Source organism: Mustelus asterias, chromosome 19 (assembly GCF_964213995.1).
Source record: "Mustelus asterias chromosome 19, sMusAst1.hap1.1, whole genome shotgun sequence".
In the NCBI taxonomy this organism is placed as follows: Eukaryota; Metazoa; Chordata; class Chondrichthyes; order Carcharhiniformes; family Triakidae; genus Mustelus; species Mustelus asterias.
Window position 1 is genome coordinate 79,633,541 of NC_135819.1, and position 15,977 is coordinate 79,649,517.

General features: G+C 46.3%; 1 protein-coding gene across 1 annotated transcript in view; it reads left to right on the forward strand.

Moving 5' to 3' along the window:
- The window catches only part of camk1da (calcium/calmodulin-dependent protein kinase 1Da), a 136,653-nt gene that overhangs the window by 113,518 nt on the left and 7,158 nt on the right, over positions 1–15,977 (forward strand). The window contains exons 8-9 of the mRNA XM_078234640.1: positions 11,494–11,581; positions 14,382–14,520. Of these exons, the coding sequence (XP_078090766.1) occupies positions 11,494–11,581; positions 14,382–14,520 (227 nt within the window). The remainder of the gene's footprint in view (positions 1–11,493; positions 11,582–14,381; positions 14,521–15,977) is intronic.

The window sequence follows — 15,977 nt, forward strand, 5'->3', positions numbered from 1 at the left end:
CACAGTAAGAAGTCTCACAACACCAGGTTAAAGTCCAACAGGTTTATTTGGTAGCAAATGGTATTTGCTACCAAATAAACCTGTTGGACTTTAACCTGGTGTTGTGAGACTTCTTACTGTGCTTAGTCCAGTATCCCCATCGTCTGCCAGGTCTGCCGGTCTGGACTGGCTACTCGCTTGCAAGGTACCTGTCAGGCTGATCCTGCACCTGTCCATTGGCTGCAAGTCTGCACCTTCCATGGGAACTCACCAGGTAGTAGGACGAATGTGGCTGAATGCTTCTCTTTCCTAGTTCAGACGGAGATGAACCATAGCTTCACGAGTGCTGTTCTGGCAAATATCAGGGCCGGAATTCTCCGGCCATTCACGCCGGTGGGATTCTCTGGTTCCGCTGGCAGCGAACGCCTGACTACGGGTTTCCCACCAGCAGGAGGTGACTTCAATGGGAATTCCTATTGACAGCAGTGGGACCAGAGAATCCCGCCACTAGCAAACAATGCACCACCTCCTGTCGGCAGGAAACATGCGGCTGAGAGGCACGGTGACACAGTGGTTAGCACTGCTGTTTCACAGCACCAGGGACCCAGGTTCGATTCTCGGCTTGGCTCACTGTCTGTGTGGAGTTTGCACATTGTCCCCGTACCTGCGTGGGTTTCTTGCAGGTGCTCCGGTTTCCTCCCACAGTCTGAAAGATGTGCTGGTTAGGTGCATTGGCCATGCTAAATTCTCCCTCAGTGTACCCGAACAGGTGCCGGAGTGTGATAACTGGGGGATTTTCACAGTAACTTCACTGCAGTGTTAATGTAAGCCTACTAGTGACTAATCAATAAACTTTAAACTTTTAACTTTAACTTTAGAAGAATCTCACGCTAGCTATTTGAAATAGAAAAAGGGATACCACCTGGGCTCCTTCCTATTCCTTATGGACCAGAACCATACCGGGAGGTGCTTTTACCCGTTAAACCTTCTCACCAGCAATTTGATAATTGTGTTAGTCATTTCCCCAGGGTCTGTGCTGGAGAGAGAGGTTATTTTTAGCTGGTGGAGGCTGTAGCGATCATGTGAGGGCTCATAGCAAAGATGATCGAGGTCAGAAGGGACTGATCCTCACTCCCCATTGGGTAGAAATGTAAGTTCTGTTTACGGTTGGCCTATTTTTAATGGAGCATCTGGAAAATAAATTGACTGTGTACCAGGATAGCAGGCACGTCAATAAATTTGCTTAAACCTTCATTATATTGTTGCATACTTCATAGAATTTGATACTTGATCGAATTTTTCGAAAGTGTGATTGAGTGTGTGGATGAGGGAACCGCAACTGATGTAGTTTATATGGATTTTAGAAAAGGTTTTGACAAGGTCCCACATGGGAGACTGATTAAGAAGGTTGAAGCACATGGAATTCAGGGAAACGTGGCGAGAGGATCAGACACTGGCTCAGTAATAGGATACAAAGGGTGGTGGTAGAAGGCTGTTTGAATGAGGCCGGTGTCCAGCGGTCTACCACAAGGATCAGTGCTGGGACTCTTACTGTTTGTTGTAAACATAAACGATATAGATGATAACCAGGGTGGAATGAGTTTACAGATGACACTTGATGCACTATCAATCAAGCAAAGACTAGTTTGTATGCAAGAACAAATAGGCTTTTATTCGCAAAAGACTTGGAGCACACCCATGCTGATGAACTGGTCCAGAGACTGAGGCAGGGGGGTGGGGAGCAGTCACCTTTATACCTGGACCAGGGGGGGAGGAGTCTCAGGCAGGGCCGGCAGGGGCATGCCCAGGCATGTCACACACACACAGGCAATAAGCTTAACAGTGGTTTACCACAACACCAAGATTGGGAGGGTGGTTAATAGTGAAGAAGAAGGTTGTAGGTTAGAGGAAGATATAGATGGGTTGGTCCGATGGTCAGAGCAGTGGCAGATGGTATTTAACCCTGATAAATGTGAGGTGATGCACTCTAACAAGGCAGGGGAGTATTTAATGTAGGAAGCTCAGAGGAACAGATGGATCTTGGCGTACTTATTCACAGATCCTTGAAGGTGGCAGAGCAGGTGAACACATGCTCTGCCACCTTGCTTTTATCAGTCGTGGCATAGAGTATAAAAGCAAGGAGGTAATATTGAAGTTGTACAGAATGTTGGCTAGGCCACAGCTGGAGGACTGTGTGCAGTTCTGGTCACCTCACTATAGGAAGGATGTGATTGCACTGGAAGGGGTACAGAGGAGATTCACTACGATGTTGCCTGGGATGGAGCTTTGAGCTATAAGGAGAGACTGGATAGGCTTAGATTGGTTTCTTTAGAGCAGAGAAGGCTGAGGGGGGACGTGATTGAGGTGTATCAGGTTATGAGGGGTATGGACAGGGTGAGTAGGAAGCAGCTGTTCCCCTTAGTTGAGGGGTCAATCACGAGGGGGCAGAGTTTGAGGGTAAAGGGCAGGAGATTCAGAGGGGATTTGAGAAAATATTTTTTCACTCAGAGGATGGTGGGAATCTGGAATGCGCCGCCTGGGAAGGTTGTGGAGGCCGGAAACCTTACAACCTTTAAAAATGTATTTGGATGAGCTCTTGAAATGTCGTAACATTCAAGGATATGGGGCAAGTGCTGGACGATGGGATTAGCGTGACATTAGTAACAGTTATTTTTGGCGCAGACAAATGCCGAAGGGCATTTTCTGCTCTGTACGACTCTATGACCTAATGTTCTCTTTCACTCCTACCTCCCCAACAAGTGTGCCACTTACCCTGCGTATTTCTGTAGAGAATCCTGATGGACTTCGATTTGATTTGATTTATTATTGTCACATGTATTCATATGCAGTGAAAAGTATTGTTTCTTGCGTACTATATCGACAAAGCATATCGTTCATAGAGAAGGAAAGGAGAGAGTGCAGAATGTCGTAGCTAGGGTGTAGAGAAAGATCAACTTAATGTGAGGTAGGTCCATTCAAAAGTCTGATGGCAGCACGGAAGAAGCTGTTCTTGAGTCGGTTGGTACGTGACCTCAGACTTTTGTATCTTTTTCCCGACGGAAAAACATGGAAGAGAGAATGTCCGGGGTGCGTGGGGTCCTTGATTATGCTGGCTGCTTTTCTGAGGCAGTGGGAAGTGTAGACAGAGTCAATGGATGGGAGGCTGGTTTGATTGATGGACTGGGCTTCGTTCACGACCTTTTGTAGTTCCTTGCAGTCTTGGGCAGAGCAGGAGCCAAACCAAGCTGTGATACAACCAGAAAAAATGCTTACTATGGTGCATCTGTAAAAGTTGGTGAGAAGGCCCTCATTGAGGCTGTTAAGATTCTTGGAGAGTTCGACGTGGCAAATCCAGATCATTATTTTCAGATGCATTAAGGCGACAGGGCAGTTTATCGCCGTGATGGGCACGTTTAAGACATGCCAGGAAGTATTTCTTTACACACACAAGCTGTTGGAACAGTTTTCTGGGAAATCAGGTATTGGACCAACAAATGTGTAATGTACAAAACACGATAAAACACATGTCTCTCCGAAAGCATCTGGCTCTCACATTGCAGAGAATGGGTTTCATTTCAGATTGTGTGTGTGTGTGTGAGTCAGGTTTAAAGAGTAGCAGTGAGGAATATTTTTAAGTAGGGTCACTCAAAGCTGAACCCTCCCCAAAGGAATCTGAGTTGAGCAGCTTTTCATTAGCAGAGTGTTTGGGGTGAGATGAGTTAACTATATGAAAACCATTGATTATAGCAATAGAAACCGAATCCAAATATAACCTTTAAGATGTTGTATTTATTGGCTGACATTGAAGATTTATTTTCTGCCGAGCTCCAATTAGTTTAACTTTAAGCCGCAGAACCAGATCGGAGTTTGCATATTTATCCAACGCTGCTGCTCTTACACAAAGGACACAAAGTTGACCAATGCAACAGGAACCTTAGACAGTAAACAAGGCAAAGAGAAGAAAGTCAATGGTGTGGCCAAAAATACAATCAAAGAAGCAAGTTTCAGAAGGTTTCCAAGAGCAGGAGGCCAAGGAATTCAGAGAGCAGAGGTCAATTGGAGCGGCTGAAGGTGCAAGGACTAGCTGGTGGAGTTTCAGAGATATACGTACAGAGTTGTCTGGCTGCTGGAGGCCATTGAAGTGGAGTGAGGCAAGGCCCTTAAAACCATGGAGAGCGAATGGAACTTAGCAAAGCCAGAAGTGGATATCAGCAAGGCAAACTTGGATACATTACGCTCTGTCCTTCATTGATGAAGAGGAAAGAAAGACTTACATTTAAATAGCATTTATATCGATCGTAAATAGCTGAGGCCACAGCACTGGACCTGGTGGCACCTGCCAACCTGAAAATGACCTCTTTATTCATAGAATTCCTACAGTACAGAAGGAGGTGATTCGGCCCATCAAGACTGTACCGACCACAATCCCACCCGGGCCCTATTCCTGTTACCCCACCCATTTACCCTGCTAATCCCCCTGACACTAGGGTTAATTTAGCATAGCCAATCACCCTGACCCGCATATCTTTGGACTGTGGGAGGAAACCGGAGCACCCGGAGGAAACCCACGCAGACACGGGGAGAATGTGCAAACTCCACACAGCCAGTGCCTGAGGCCGTAGTTGAACCTGGGACCCTGGCGCTGTGAGGCGTCGATGGTAGCCATGATGTGGAGATACCGGCGTTGTTCTGGGGTAAGCACGGCAAGAAGTCTCACTACACCAGGTTAAAGTCCAACAGGTTTATTTGGCAGCACGGGCTTTCGGAGTTTCAGGCTCCTTCTCACCTGAAGAAGGGGCAGTGCTCCGAAAGCTTGTGCTACCAAATAAACCTGTTGGACTTTAACCTGGTGTAGTGAGACTTCTTACTATGAAGCAAAAGTGCTAACCACTGTGCACCATGCCACCCAGAGTATATTTCTATACTCTTGTTTTCAACCCACTGCTTTGGGTCTAGTCCTGTGGTAAATATAGTGAAAATCATCATGTTTAAGACCTTGCCTCGGTGTTGAATTTTCTCATTATATTAAAAGCTTGACTTTTGGAAACTTTAGCATTGTGATGAGATCTTTCCATGAGCAAAGTCTCAAATACTGGGGCTTGCTCGTTGAGACATCCCTGGTTATCATTAACAGGAAGAATGGATAATGAATAGGAAATGGCAGGACAGCAAAAGCTGTTTATGGTATTACACTAGGGACATGGGTTCAGTGGACTGTTAAGAGATTTTAATCATAAATACTGGGACTGCATGCCATGCATGTGGCACTGGCAATTATCGACACACAGGGCTATGGAGAAAGAACAGGGGAGAGGGACTAATTGGATCATTCTTTCAAAGAGCCGGTATAGAAATGATGGGTTGAATTGTCTTCTTCCGTGCTGCACCATTCTATGACTCTGTGCAAAATAAAGGAATCTGATTATCAGGAACAACTCTGATGAACATTTGCAGAACAAGAAGCTCGTAAACAATAACTAAGAGGGAAGATTCGCTCCTCTCTCAGCTTCTTTGAGGGAAAAACATGAGGCACTCCTGTAGCATTTGAAAAGACAGCTGACAAGTCCCTCGTGAAAGTCTCCAATTCACAGCTGTGGGAAGTCGGGGTATGAAGAAAGACTGAAGAAATTTGGGCTTTTCAGTCTGGCCCAGTCTTTCCCACGTCTGAAAGTTGACCTTAGGTTTAGAAGATAGTGAACAGTATGGAACTGGTAAAGACTATTTTAAATTAACTTGTCAACTTGTCAGTATAAGATATGGGTTCTAGGTTAAAAAGAGGGATGGGATTTTCCAGTCACATCTGCCCCAATATTGGAAATTCCCACCTGAGGTCAATGGAACTTTAAATGGTCCATCAAATTATCCGTCCCACCCATAACAATTCCCTAGTTAGCCTTGAGAAGGAGGTGAGGAGCTTCCTTCCTGAACTGCGGCAGACCATGTGGTGAAGGTTGAGCAGCGTGCTTCAGGATTTAGTCCCAGTGACAGTGAAGGAGCAGAGTCCGTGTCTGAATGGTGTGTGACCTGGAGTGGACCTTGGAGTTGGTGATGTTCCCATTGGAGCTGCACCCATGCTCCTTCTCATGACCATAAGACCATAAGACCATAAGACATAGGAGCGGAAGTAAGGCCATTCGGCCCATCGAGTCCACTCCACCATTCAATCATGGTTGATTTCAACTCCATTTACCCGCTCTCTCCCCATAGCCCTTAATTCCTCGAGAATGATACACGGTGGGCGGGCCTGGAAAGTTTACTCCAGGTATTCCGTAAATTCACGAGCAATAATTAAAAAGCACTTCTTCACACTCGCCGCACACACAAAGACACTCGCACATACTCGCACACCCACTCACTCACTCACAAACTTACGCTCTCTTTCTCACAAGCCATTTAAATTGTCGTTTACTTTGACGGAACTGTAATATCCCGTTGGGCTGGAGGAGCCATAAAATCCTGACCACACACACACTGGGGAAGGTAGTGGTGCAATGGTATTGTCACTGGACTAGTAATCCGTGGTCCCAGAGCAATCCCACCATGGCGGATGGTGAAATATGAATCTAATAAACATCTGGAATTCAAAAGTCCAATGATGGTGACCACAAAACCATTGTCAATTGCCGGAAAACCCAGCTGCTTCACTAATTTCCTTGAGGGAAGGAAATCTGCCATCCTTACCAAGTCTGGCCTACATGTGACTCTAGACCCACAGCAATGGGGTTGACTCTTAACTGCCCTCAGGATGGCAGTTAGAGACAGGTAATAAATGCTGGCCTCGCCAGCGACACTCAATTCCCATAAAAAATAAACTAAAAATAATACAAACAAAGGGAGGAATTTTCCCATCCCAGCCGCCACGGGAATTGTCGTGGGCCATGCAAAGGTCCATGCAAAGGTCCATTGACTTTGGGTGAGATTTTCCAGTCTTAGGGCGAAAGCAGCTGGAAAATCCTGCCCAAAGTGTGATTGACAATTGGAAAATGCTGGAAATACTCAGCAGTTCAGGAAGCGTCACCATCACAACACTGGCGAGTTTCTGCTCACCAGACCTAGAATACCTGGCGCTAAAATGCCACCTCTACTACCTTCCACGGGAGTTCACCCCTGTTATCCTGACGGCAGTTTACATCCCACCCCATGCAGACGTGAAGATCGCGCTGGACGAAATATACACCACTTCAAATAGCCTTGAGACGAAACATCCTGAGGCCTTGTTCATCATGGCCGGGGATTTCAGTAAGGCCAAGCACAAGAGCGTACTATCAAGTTACCACCAACATGTCTCCTGTTCCACCAGAGGCCCAAACACCCTCGACCACTGCTACACAAATATCAGACATGCCTACCGCTCTATCGCCCGCCCACGCTTTGGCAAATCAGACCACAAGGCTGTGCTCCCGCTCCCGGCTTACAAGCAAAAACTGAAGCGGGAGAATTCATCAAAGAGAGTCGTGCAATGTTGGTCTGAGGAATCGGATGATCTCCTACGGAGGCTGTTTGTAGTCAGTGGGCTGGTCAGTATTATAAATTCTGCGACCAGCCTGAACGAGTACGCCACTACATTAGTAAGTGTGTAGAAGACTCTGTGCCAAAGAAGCAAATCCACGTGTTTGCCAACTGGAAACCAGGGATGAAAGGGATATCCACTGCTTGCTGAAGTCCAGGTCTGAGGCGTTCAAGTCAGGTGACCCTGACCTATACAAGAAAGCCAGATGTGATCTAAGGAGACCTATCAAAGATGCCAAAAGACAATACCGGACCAAGCTAGAGTCCCAGGCTAGCCACACCGACCCCCACTGACTATGGCAAGATCTGCAAGGCATAACAGGCTACAAGATGAAGGCATGTAAAATCATTGGCACCAATGCACCCCTCCCTGATGAGCTCAATGCATTCTACGTCCGTTTTGAGCAAGAGGTCAGTGAGAGCATGCCCTCCACCCTGGAAGCCTTGGATGACCTGAGGTCGCCATTGCAGATGTCAGAGCAGCTTTCTCGAAAGTCAACCCATGGAAAGCTACTGGTCCGGATGGGGTATCTGGACGAGCACTCAGATCCTGTGCGGATCAGCTGGCGGGGGTATTCACAGACATCTTCAACCTCCCTTTACAACAATCTGAGGTGCCTATCTGCTTCAAGAAGACGACCATCATCCCTGTACCAAAGAAAAGCCAAACAGCCTTAATGACTATCGGCCGGTGGCTATGACGTCCATCATTATGAAGTGCCTTGAAAGGTTAGTCATGGCATGAATCAATTCCAGCCTCCCGGACTACCTGGATCCACTACAGTTTGCCTATCGCCACAACAGGTCCACAGCAGACACCATCTCCCTGGCCCTGCACTCAACCCTGGAACACCTGGATAACAAGGACACCTATGTCAGGTTCCTATTTATTGACCACAGCTCAGCCTTCAACGCCATTATTCCTACGAAACTCATCTCCAAACTCCGTGGTCTGGACCTCGGCACCTCCCTCTGCGACTGGACCCTGAACTTCCTAACTCACAGACCACAATCAGTAAGGAGAGGCAACAACACCTCCTCCACGATCATCCTCAACACCGGTGCCCCACAAGGCTGTGTTCTCAACCCGCTACTATACTCCGTATACACCTACAACTGTGCGGCCAAATTCCCCTCCATTTCAATTTTCTAGTTTGCTGATGACACCACCGTAGTGGGTCGGACCTCAAACAATGAAGAGACAGAGTACAGGAATGAGATCGAGAATCTGGTGAACTGGTGCAACAACAATAATCTCTCTCTCAATGTCAACAAAACGAAGGAGATTGTCATCGACTTCAGGAAGCGTAAAGGAGAACATGCCCCTGTCTACGTCAAGAAGTCTCACAACACTTGATTACCTGTAAAGACTCGCATTCCAACCATTATTTTGTAAATTGAGTTTGTGTCTATATATGCCCTGTTTGTGAACAGAACTCCCACTCACTTGATGAAGGAGCAGCGCTCTGAAAGCTTGTGGCTTGTGCTACCAAATAAGCCTGTTAAACTTTAACCTGGTGTTGTGAGATTTCTTACTGTGCTTATCCCAGTCCAACGCTGGCATCTCCACATCCTGTCCACATCAACAGAGACGAAGTAGAACAGATGTTCCTGTGCATGTTGCAAGCGAGCATGTGAGCTTCAAGTTTTTAGGTGTCCAGATCACCAACAACCTGTCCTGGTCCCCCCATGCCAACACTATAGTTAGGAAAGCCCACCAACGCTTCTACTTTCTCAGAAGACTAAGGAAATTTGGCATGTCAGCTACGACTCTCATCAACTTTTAAAGATACACCATAGAAAGCATTCTTTCTGGTTGTATCACTGCTTGGTATGGGGCTGCTGCTCTGCCCAAGACCGCAAGAAACTACAAAAGGTCATGAATGTAGCCCAATCCATCACGCAAACCAGCCTCCCATCCATTGACTCTGTCTACATTTCCCGCTTCCTCGGCAAAGCAGCCAGCATAATTAAGGACCCCGTACACCCCGGACATTCTCTCTTCCACCTTCTTCCGTTGGGAAAATGATACAAAAGTCTGAGGTCACGTACCAACTGGCTCAAGAACAGCTTCTTCCCTGCTGCTGTCAGACCTTTGAATGGACTTACCTTGCATTAAGTTGATCTTTCTCTACACCCTAGCTATGACTGTAACACTACATTCTGCACTCTCCCCTTTCCTTCTCTGTGAATGGTATGCTTTGTCTGTATAGCGCTCAAGAAACAATACTTTTCACTGTATGTTAATACATGTGACAATAATAAATCAAATCAAATCAATGTTGAGATAAACAAGTGTTTGTGTTACAGGTCAATGACCTGTTGTCAGAACTGTGGAAAGATTAGAGGCGTGACAGGTTTTAAGCAAATACAGAGGCAGCAAGGGGTGGGGCGGGGAGTGGGGGGGGGGAGATTTGAGTTAATTTCCTGATTGTAAGTAAACCTTGGTTTATTTAAGCGTCGTGTTAGTGCACAAACAGTTTTTAAATAGTAAAATCAATGGTGACTTAACATCTAAAATCTGCTTCCTTGCTGCTCTGTCCCCTCAGCGTTTTCATTTCAATTAGCAAGCGGGCATGAAGGGCTGGTACTCTAACACACGCCTGGCACCCATCCCAAACATTATAACAAAACCAGATTAGCTGCTTATTCATTTTGTTCTTCATTGTGGAATATGTCTGGTATATAACGACTGTCTAAGTGCACTTTGCACTTTGACGAAGTGGTCTAGTTTATGGAAGTTGGCCAGAGCCAGTGAGTGAGCCCTGCCTGTTTCCTCTTCAAATCCATGCATTCACAGAACAAGGGCAGTGATTGCCCTTGATTGAGAAGGTAGCTTGCTCGGCCATTTCAGAGGGCAGTTAAGAATCAACCACTTTGCTGTGGTGTTTGGAGTCACAGATAAGTCTGGGCCAATTAAGTATGATAGATTTCCTTCCCTAAAGGGGCAATAGTCCACCCGATGGGTTTTTACAACAATCTGGTAGCTTTATGGTCTTTGTCACTGAGACTGGCTCTTAATTCCAGATATATTTATGTTATTGAATTTAAATTTCTCCAACTGCCATAGTGAGATTTGAACTCATGTCTCTGGGACATTAGTCCAAGCCTCTGCATGACTTGCCCCGTAACATAGCCACGATGATACCATATCATCTGTTGAAAGCAACAGAAATCAAAACTTCCCAAAGAGCAAGTGAGATAATTTTGAGCATTAAGTGTAAGCAATGATAACTTGCTCAATCCTCTGTCATTCATTCACTTACCTTCCTCTCCGAGTGTGAATACAGGATGGGTGGGAGGAAATATCCTGGAAGGAAAACCGGAATAAAGTCATTTCCAGCTTTGCCTTAATTGCAGAATCACAGAATTGTTACAGCACAGAAGGAGGCCATTCAGCCCATCCAGTCTGCACCTAGCAATGCACCTAGAGCCATCCCTCACCTTTTACCTCGAACCATTATTCCTTTAAGATAATGATGCAATTGCCTCTTACATGCCTCAATTGCCTCTTACATGCCTCAATTGAATCTGCCTCCATTATACTCTCAGGCAGTGAATTCCAGGGGTGGGATTTTTCCCGCCCCAAGACCAGAACTTCCCATCTGAGGTGAATGGACTTTTAAATGGTCCGTCAAATTTCCTTCCCACCCGTGATGATTCCCACAGGACCAGAAGATTCAACCCCTCAGATCCTAACCACTCGCTATGTGAAAACGTTTCTCCTCACATCTCCCTTGCTTCTTTTGCCAAGTTCCTTAAACCTGGTGCCCTTTGATTCTCAATCCTTCCACCAATGGAAACAGGTTTTCCCTCTGCCCAGATGCCTCATGATTTTGAAGACCTCGATTAAATCTCCTCTCGGCCTTCTCTCCTCCAGGGAAAACAGTCCCGACTTTTCCAACCTATCAACGTGGCTGATAGAATTTAGTCAGAGTAATGCTGATGCCCACGACATACGCAAACTTTATTTGGTATGAGTAACCCCCGTTCTTTGCTTTTCAGGATTGCCGGAGACACGGCATTGAACAAGAACATTCACGAGTCCGTCAGTGCGCAAATCAGGAAGAACTTTGCAAAGAGCAAATGGAGGGTGAGCAGCTACTGATTTCATACCACAGAGAAATAGAACAAAGAACAGAACAGCACAGGAACAGGCCCTCCAAGCCTGCGCCAATCACGCTGTCCTAATTAGACCAACCGTCTGTATCCCTCCATTCCCCGTCTGTTCATGTGCCTTTCCAGATAAGTCTTAAATGTCGCTAACGTGTCTGCCTCAACCACCTCACGTGGCAATGCATTCCAGGCCCCCCCCACCCTCTGTGTAAAACATTTCCCCCGCACATCCCCACTGAACCTTTCCCCCCTTACCTTGAACTTGTGCCCCCTTGTAATTGTCATTTCTGCCCTGGGAAAAAGCTTCCAACTGCTCACCCTATCTATGCTCCTCATAATTTTATAAACTTCTATCAGGTCACGCCTCAGCCTTTGTCTTCCCAGGGAGAACAATCCCAGTTTATTCAATCTCTCCTCATAGCTAATACCCTCCATATCAGGCAACATCCTGGTAAACCCTTTCTGTACTCCCTCCAAAACCTCCACGTCCTTCTGGTAGTGAGGTGACCAGAATTGGACGCAGTGTTCCAAATGTGGCCTAACCAACATTTTATACAACTGTAACATAATTTGCCAACTTTTATACTCGATGCTCCAGCCGATGAAGGCAATGCATATAAGAAGATAATCTGTTTAAAAATGACAAATCACAGTTAATGGCCCATTATCTGTCTGCCCAACTCCCAGGGTCTAACCTGCCCATTAAATCTCAGCTCACTGATGGCCAGTTTGATGCCGGATCTACATTTAATTTTAACAGGTGCTGATTGTCATATTTCAGGATTCTCCAACACGTTGTCTTTATCAGCAAGCTCCGTGATAACGGGTGAAACAGACTGTGTTACCGAATGACTGAAGTGTGCAATCTGTCTTGTTTATCATCTGGTGAAACCAAAGCCCAGTTTGACTTGTGAAGCCCTGAGAACGGTGATGTGTCGACTGGAGATTGTATCGGGCGCCCAAATAGGTTTTATGTCTATTCCGAAGGTGGAAAATGTGTGCAACAGCAACAACCTGCATTTATATAGCACCTTTAACAGAGTGAAATGTCCCAAGGCACTTCGTAGGATCCTGCACGGCCACGGATAGTGGAGCAATTAACTGCCCGACTGCTTTGTTCCCGCACGCACGGAGTCCTGTTATGAGCAGGGTGTAGAAGGAGACTCAGTGAGTCGGGCACACAATTGTCTTTCAGGCTTTCAGTGTGGTTCACACGTCACCTTCAGCTCAGTCTGGGGTTTGGGTGTGGGGCTGGGTGCAGTGAAAGAAGAGAAATTCGGATAGGAAAGCAGTGGCACTGAAATATCGCCGAAACATGCAACACTATCCGGCTCCAGGTTGAGAATGATTACGTTGTTCAAGGACTGGGCCCTGCGATTTGCTCCTTCAGTTGAATAACCTTATAACCTTAACCTGGGTGGCATGGTGACACAGTGGTTAACACTGCTGTCTCACAGCGCCAGGGACCCGGGTTTGATTCCCAGCTTGGGTCACTGTCTGTGTGGAGTTTGCACGTTCTCCCCATGTCTGCGTGGGTTTCCTCCGGGTGCTCCGGTTTCCTCCCACAATCCAAAGATGTGCGGGTTAGGTGTATTGGCCATGCTAAATTGCCCCTTAGTGTCCCAGGATGCGTAGGTTAGAGGGATTAGCCGGGTAAATACGTGGGGTTATGGGGATAGGGCCTGAGTGGGATTGTTGTCGGTGCAGGCTCGAAGAGCCAAATAGCCTCATTCTGCACTGTAGGGATTCTATGATTCTATGAACCTTGACTAATTCTATTCTTTTTAACTGCAGCAAACCCACTATTGTTTAGTTTTATTCTTTTTATGGGATGTGGGCACCGCTGGCTTGTCCAGCATTTATTGCCTATCCCAAATTGTCCTTGAGAAGGTGGTGATGAGCTGCCGCAGTCCATGGGGTGTAAGTACACCCACTGTGCTGTTAGGGAGCGAGTTCCAGGATTTTCACCCAGCAACAGTGAAGGAGCGGCGATATGTTTCCAAGTCGGGATGATAAGTGACTCGGAGGGGAACCTTCAGCTGGTGGTGTTCCCTTTTGCGTCTGCTGCCTTTGTCCTTCTAGATGGTAGAGATCACAGGTTTGGAAAGTGCTGTCTAAGGAGCCTTGGCAAGTTACTGCACTGCATCTTGTAGGCGGTACATATGGCTGCCACTATGTGTTGATGGTGGAGGCAGTGAATGTTTAAGGTGATGGCCTATGTGTGTCAAAATTATTAGCCCAGCCTTCTACCATGGAATCACAGAATCCCTACAGTGCAGGAGGAGGCCATTCTGCTCATCAAGCCTGCACCAACAACAATTCCACCCAGGCCCTATCTTCGTAGCCCCAGGTATTTTGCCCACTAATCCCCTGACACTAGGGGGCAATTTAGCATGGACAATCCACCTAACCCGCACATCTTTGGAGTGGGAGGAAACCGGAGCACTTGGAGGAATTCCACACAGACATGGAGAGAACGTGCAAACTCCACACAGTGGCCCAAGCCGGGAATTGAACCCAGGTCCCTGGTGCTGTAAGGCAGCAGTGCTAACCACTGTGCCACCGTGCCGCCCCAATATTATTGTACAACATATAGAGTAAATCTTCCTAATTGTTTAAGATGAATTTTCTAATGGAACATAGCCTCTTGGCTCTCTATCATTTGCAGTTTAGTCTGCGTCCCTCCCCTCACTTAATAAAATGTACAGTTTCAGAGATTTGAACTTAAACTGTTTTCCTTCTTTCATGTTTTGGAAATAAATTGTCTTTATTTGCAGCAAGCGTTTAACGCTACAGCTGTTATACGACACATGAGGAGATTGCACCTGGGCAGTAGTCTGGATGGATCAAATTTGAATGCACAGACGAACCGCAAACCTAGCAATCCACTACCAGATGTCTCATCTCGTAAAGATTGTAAGTACTTTGCAAAAAATAATCACATTTATCGGAGGGGGAGGGGAGAGTTTCTCCAAGCTCAATGAATGCTTCAAACTTCAGGCTGAATTCCGTTGTGTTTTTTAAAATTAATTCACAGGATGTACACATTGCTAGGCCAGCATTCCCCAGTGTGGAATTTGTGCTTCCGAGTCTTAGTTTCCCAGAATATATTTTGACAGGAGTACGCGGACGGGAACGTTTCTTGATTTGCCGGCAGACACCTCAGCCAGTGAGAGGTCACAGCAGGAGTGTGGGTGCACTGTACACCCCATCTTCTCCCTTCGACAGCAGATAGAGAATAGTGAGCAGCACACATCCAAATTCCCAAAATGCACTCCGGCAGGACGGATGGTGGGGGATCATCAGCAAATCAGCACTCGAATATTTAATGGGCGCAACTCCTGTCACAACCAAGTTTTATTAAAGTGGTCCATGGGCTAAGAACATGTGTGAGTGTGCGTGTGAGTGTGTGCGAGTGTGTATGCATGTATCTGTGTGTGTGAGAATGTGTGTGAGAATGTGTGTGAGTGTGTGTGTGTGAGAATGTGTGAGTGTGTGTGTGAGAGTGTGTGAGTGTGAGTGTGTGTGTGCGTGTGTCTGAGTGTGTGTGTGTGTGAGAATGTGTGAGTGTGTGTGTGAGAGTGTGTGAGTGTGTGTGTGTGTGTGTGCGTGTGTCTGAGTGTGTGAGTGAGTGTGTGTGTATGTGTCTGAGCGTGTGTGTAGGAGGGGGCGGGGGGGGGGGCTTTTAATTTATGAGTAATTTAAAAACAACCCAGCAGACAAGCTTTAAACCTTAAAAAGGTTCATTTATTACTAAAAACTACTGCTGAAAGTTACTTCAATAAAAGTGACAAAATAAATCAGTAAATTACAGATATAAAGATTAAAATTCAGAAAAAGAAAGTGATCCTTCCCAACTCGAGATTTCAAATCAGTTTCTGCTTGAATCCCTTCTTTCTAAAGTGAAGGGGCTGAAAGCCAAGGTTCAGTTTAGCAGCTGTGATGCTTCTGTCGTTGAAGAGTGGTAATTTGCCTTTCCAGCAGGGCTCAGGAAACAGAGCAGCTCCAGGGAGTGAATGGTTATGGTCCATTCTAGCCTGGTTTAGCAGCATGACAACTGTTTCGAGAAAGCTTCCTTGGTGTCTCCCTGTTGAGAAGCCTCATGATGTACAAGATGCTTCTCTCTTTCAGCCTCTCATAGAATGTAATCCAAAGGCAGCTGCTCCCACGCTGAGGAATCTTGCTTCCATCTTAGCGATTAGACGATCAACAGCCTTTCTCCCATCGAGGGTTCTTTGTTTAGCTTTTTATTCAGATCCTTATCAATTCATTGTCTTTGTTCTGTAAGCAGGCCAGCAAGCAGAAGGATCTTATTTGCAGTTGTTAAACATTCATTGGGCGGGATTTTCCAGCCGCGCTGGCCCCAAAATCGG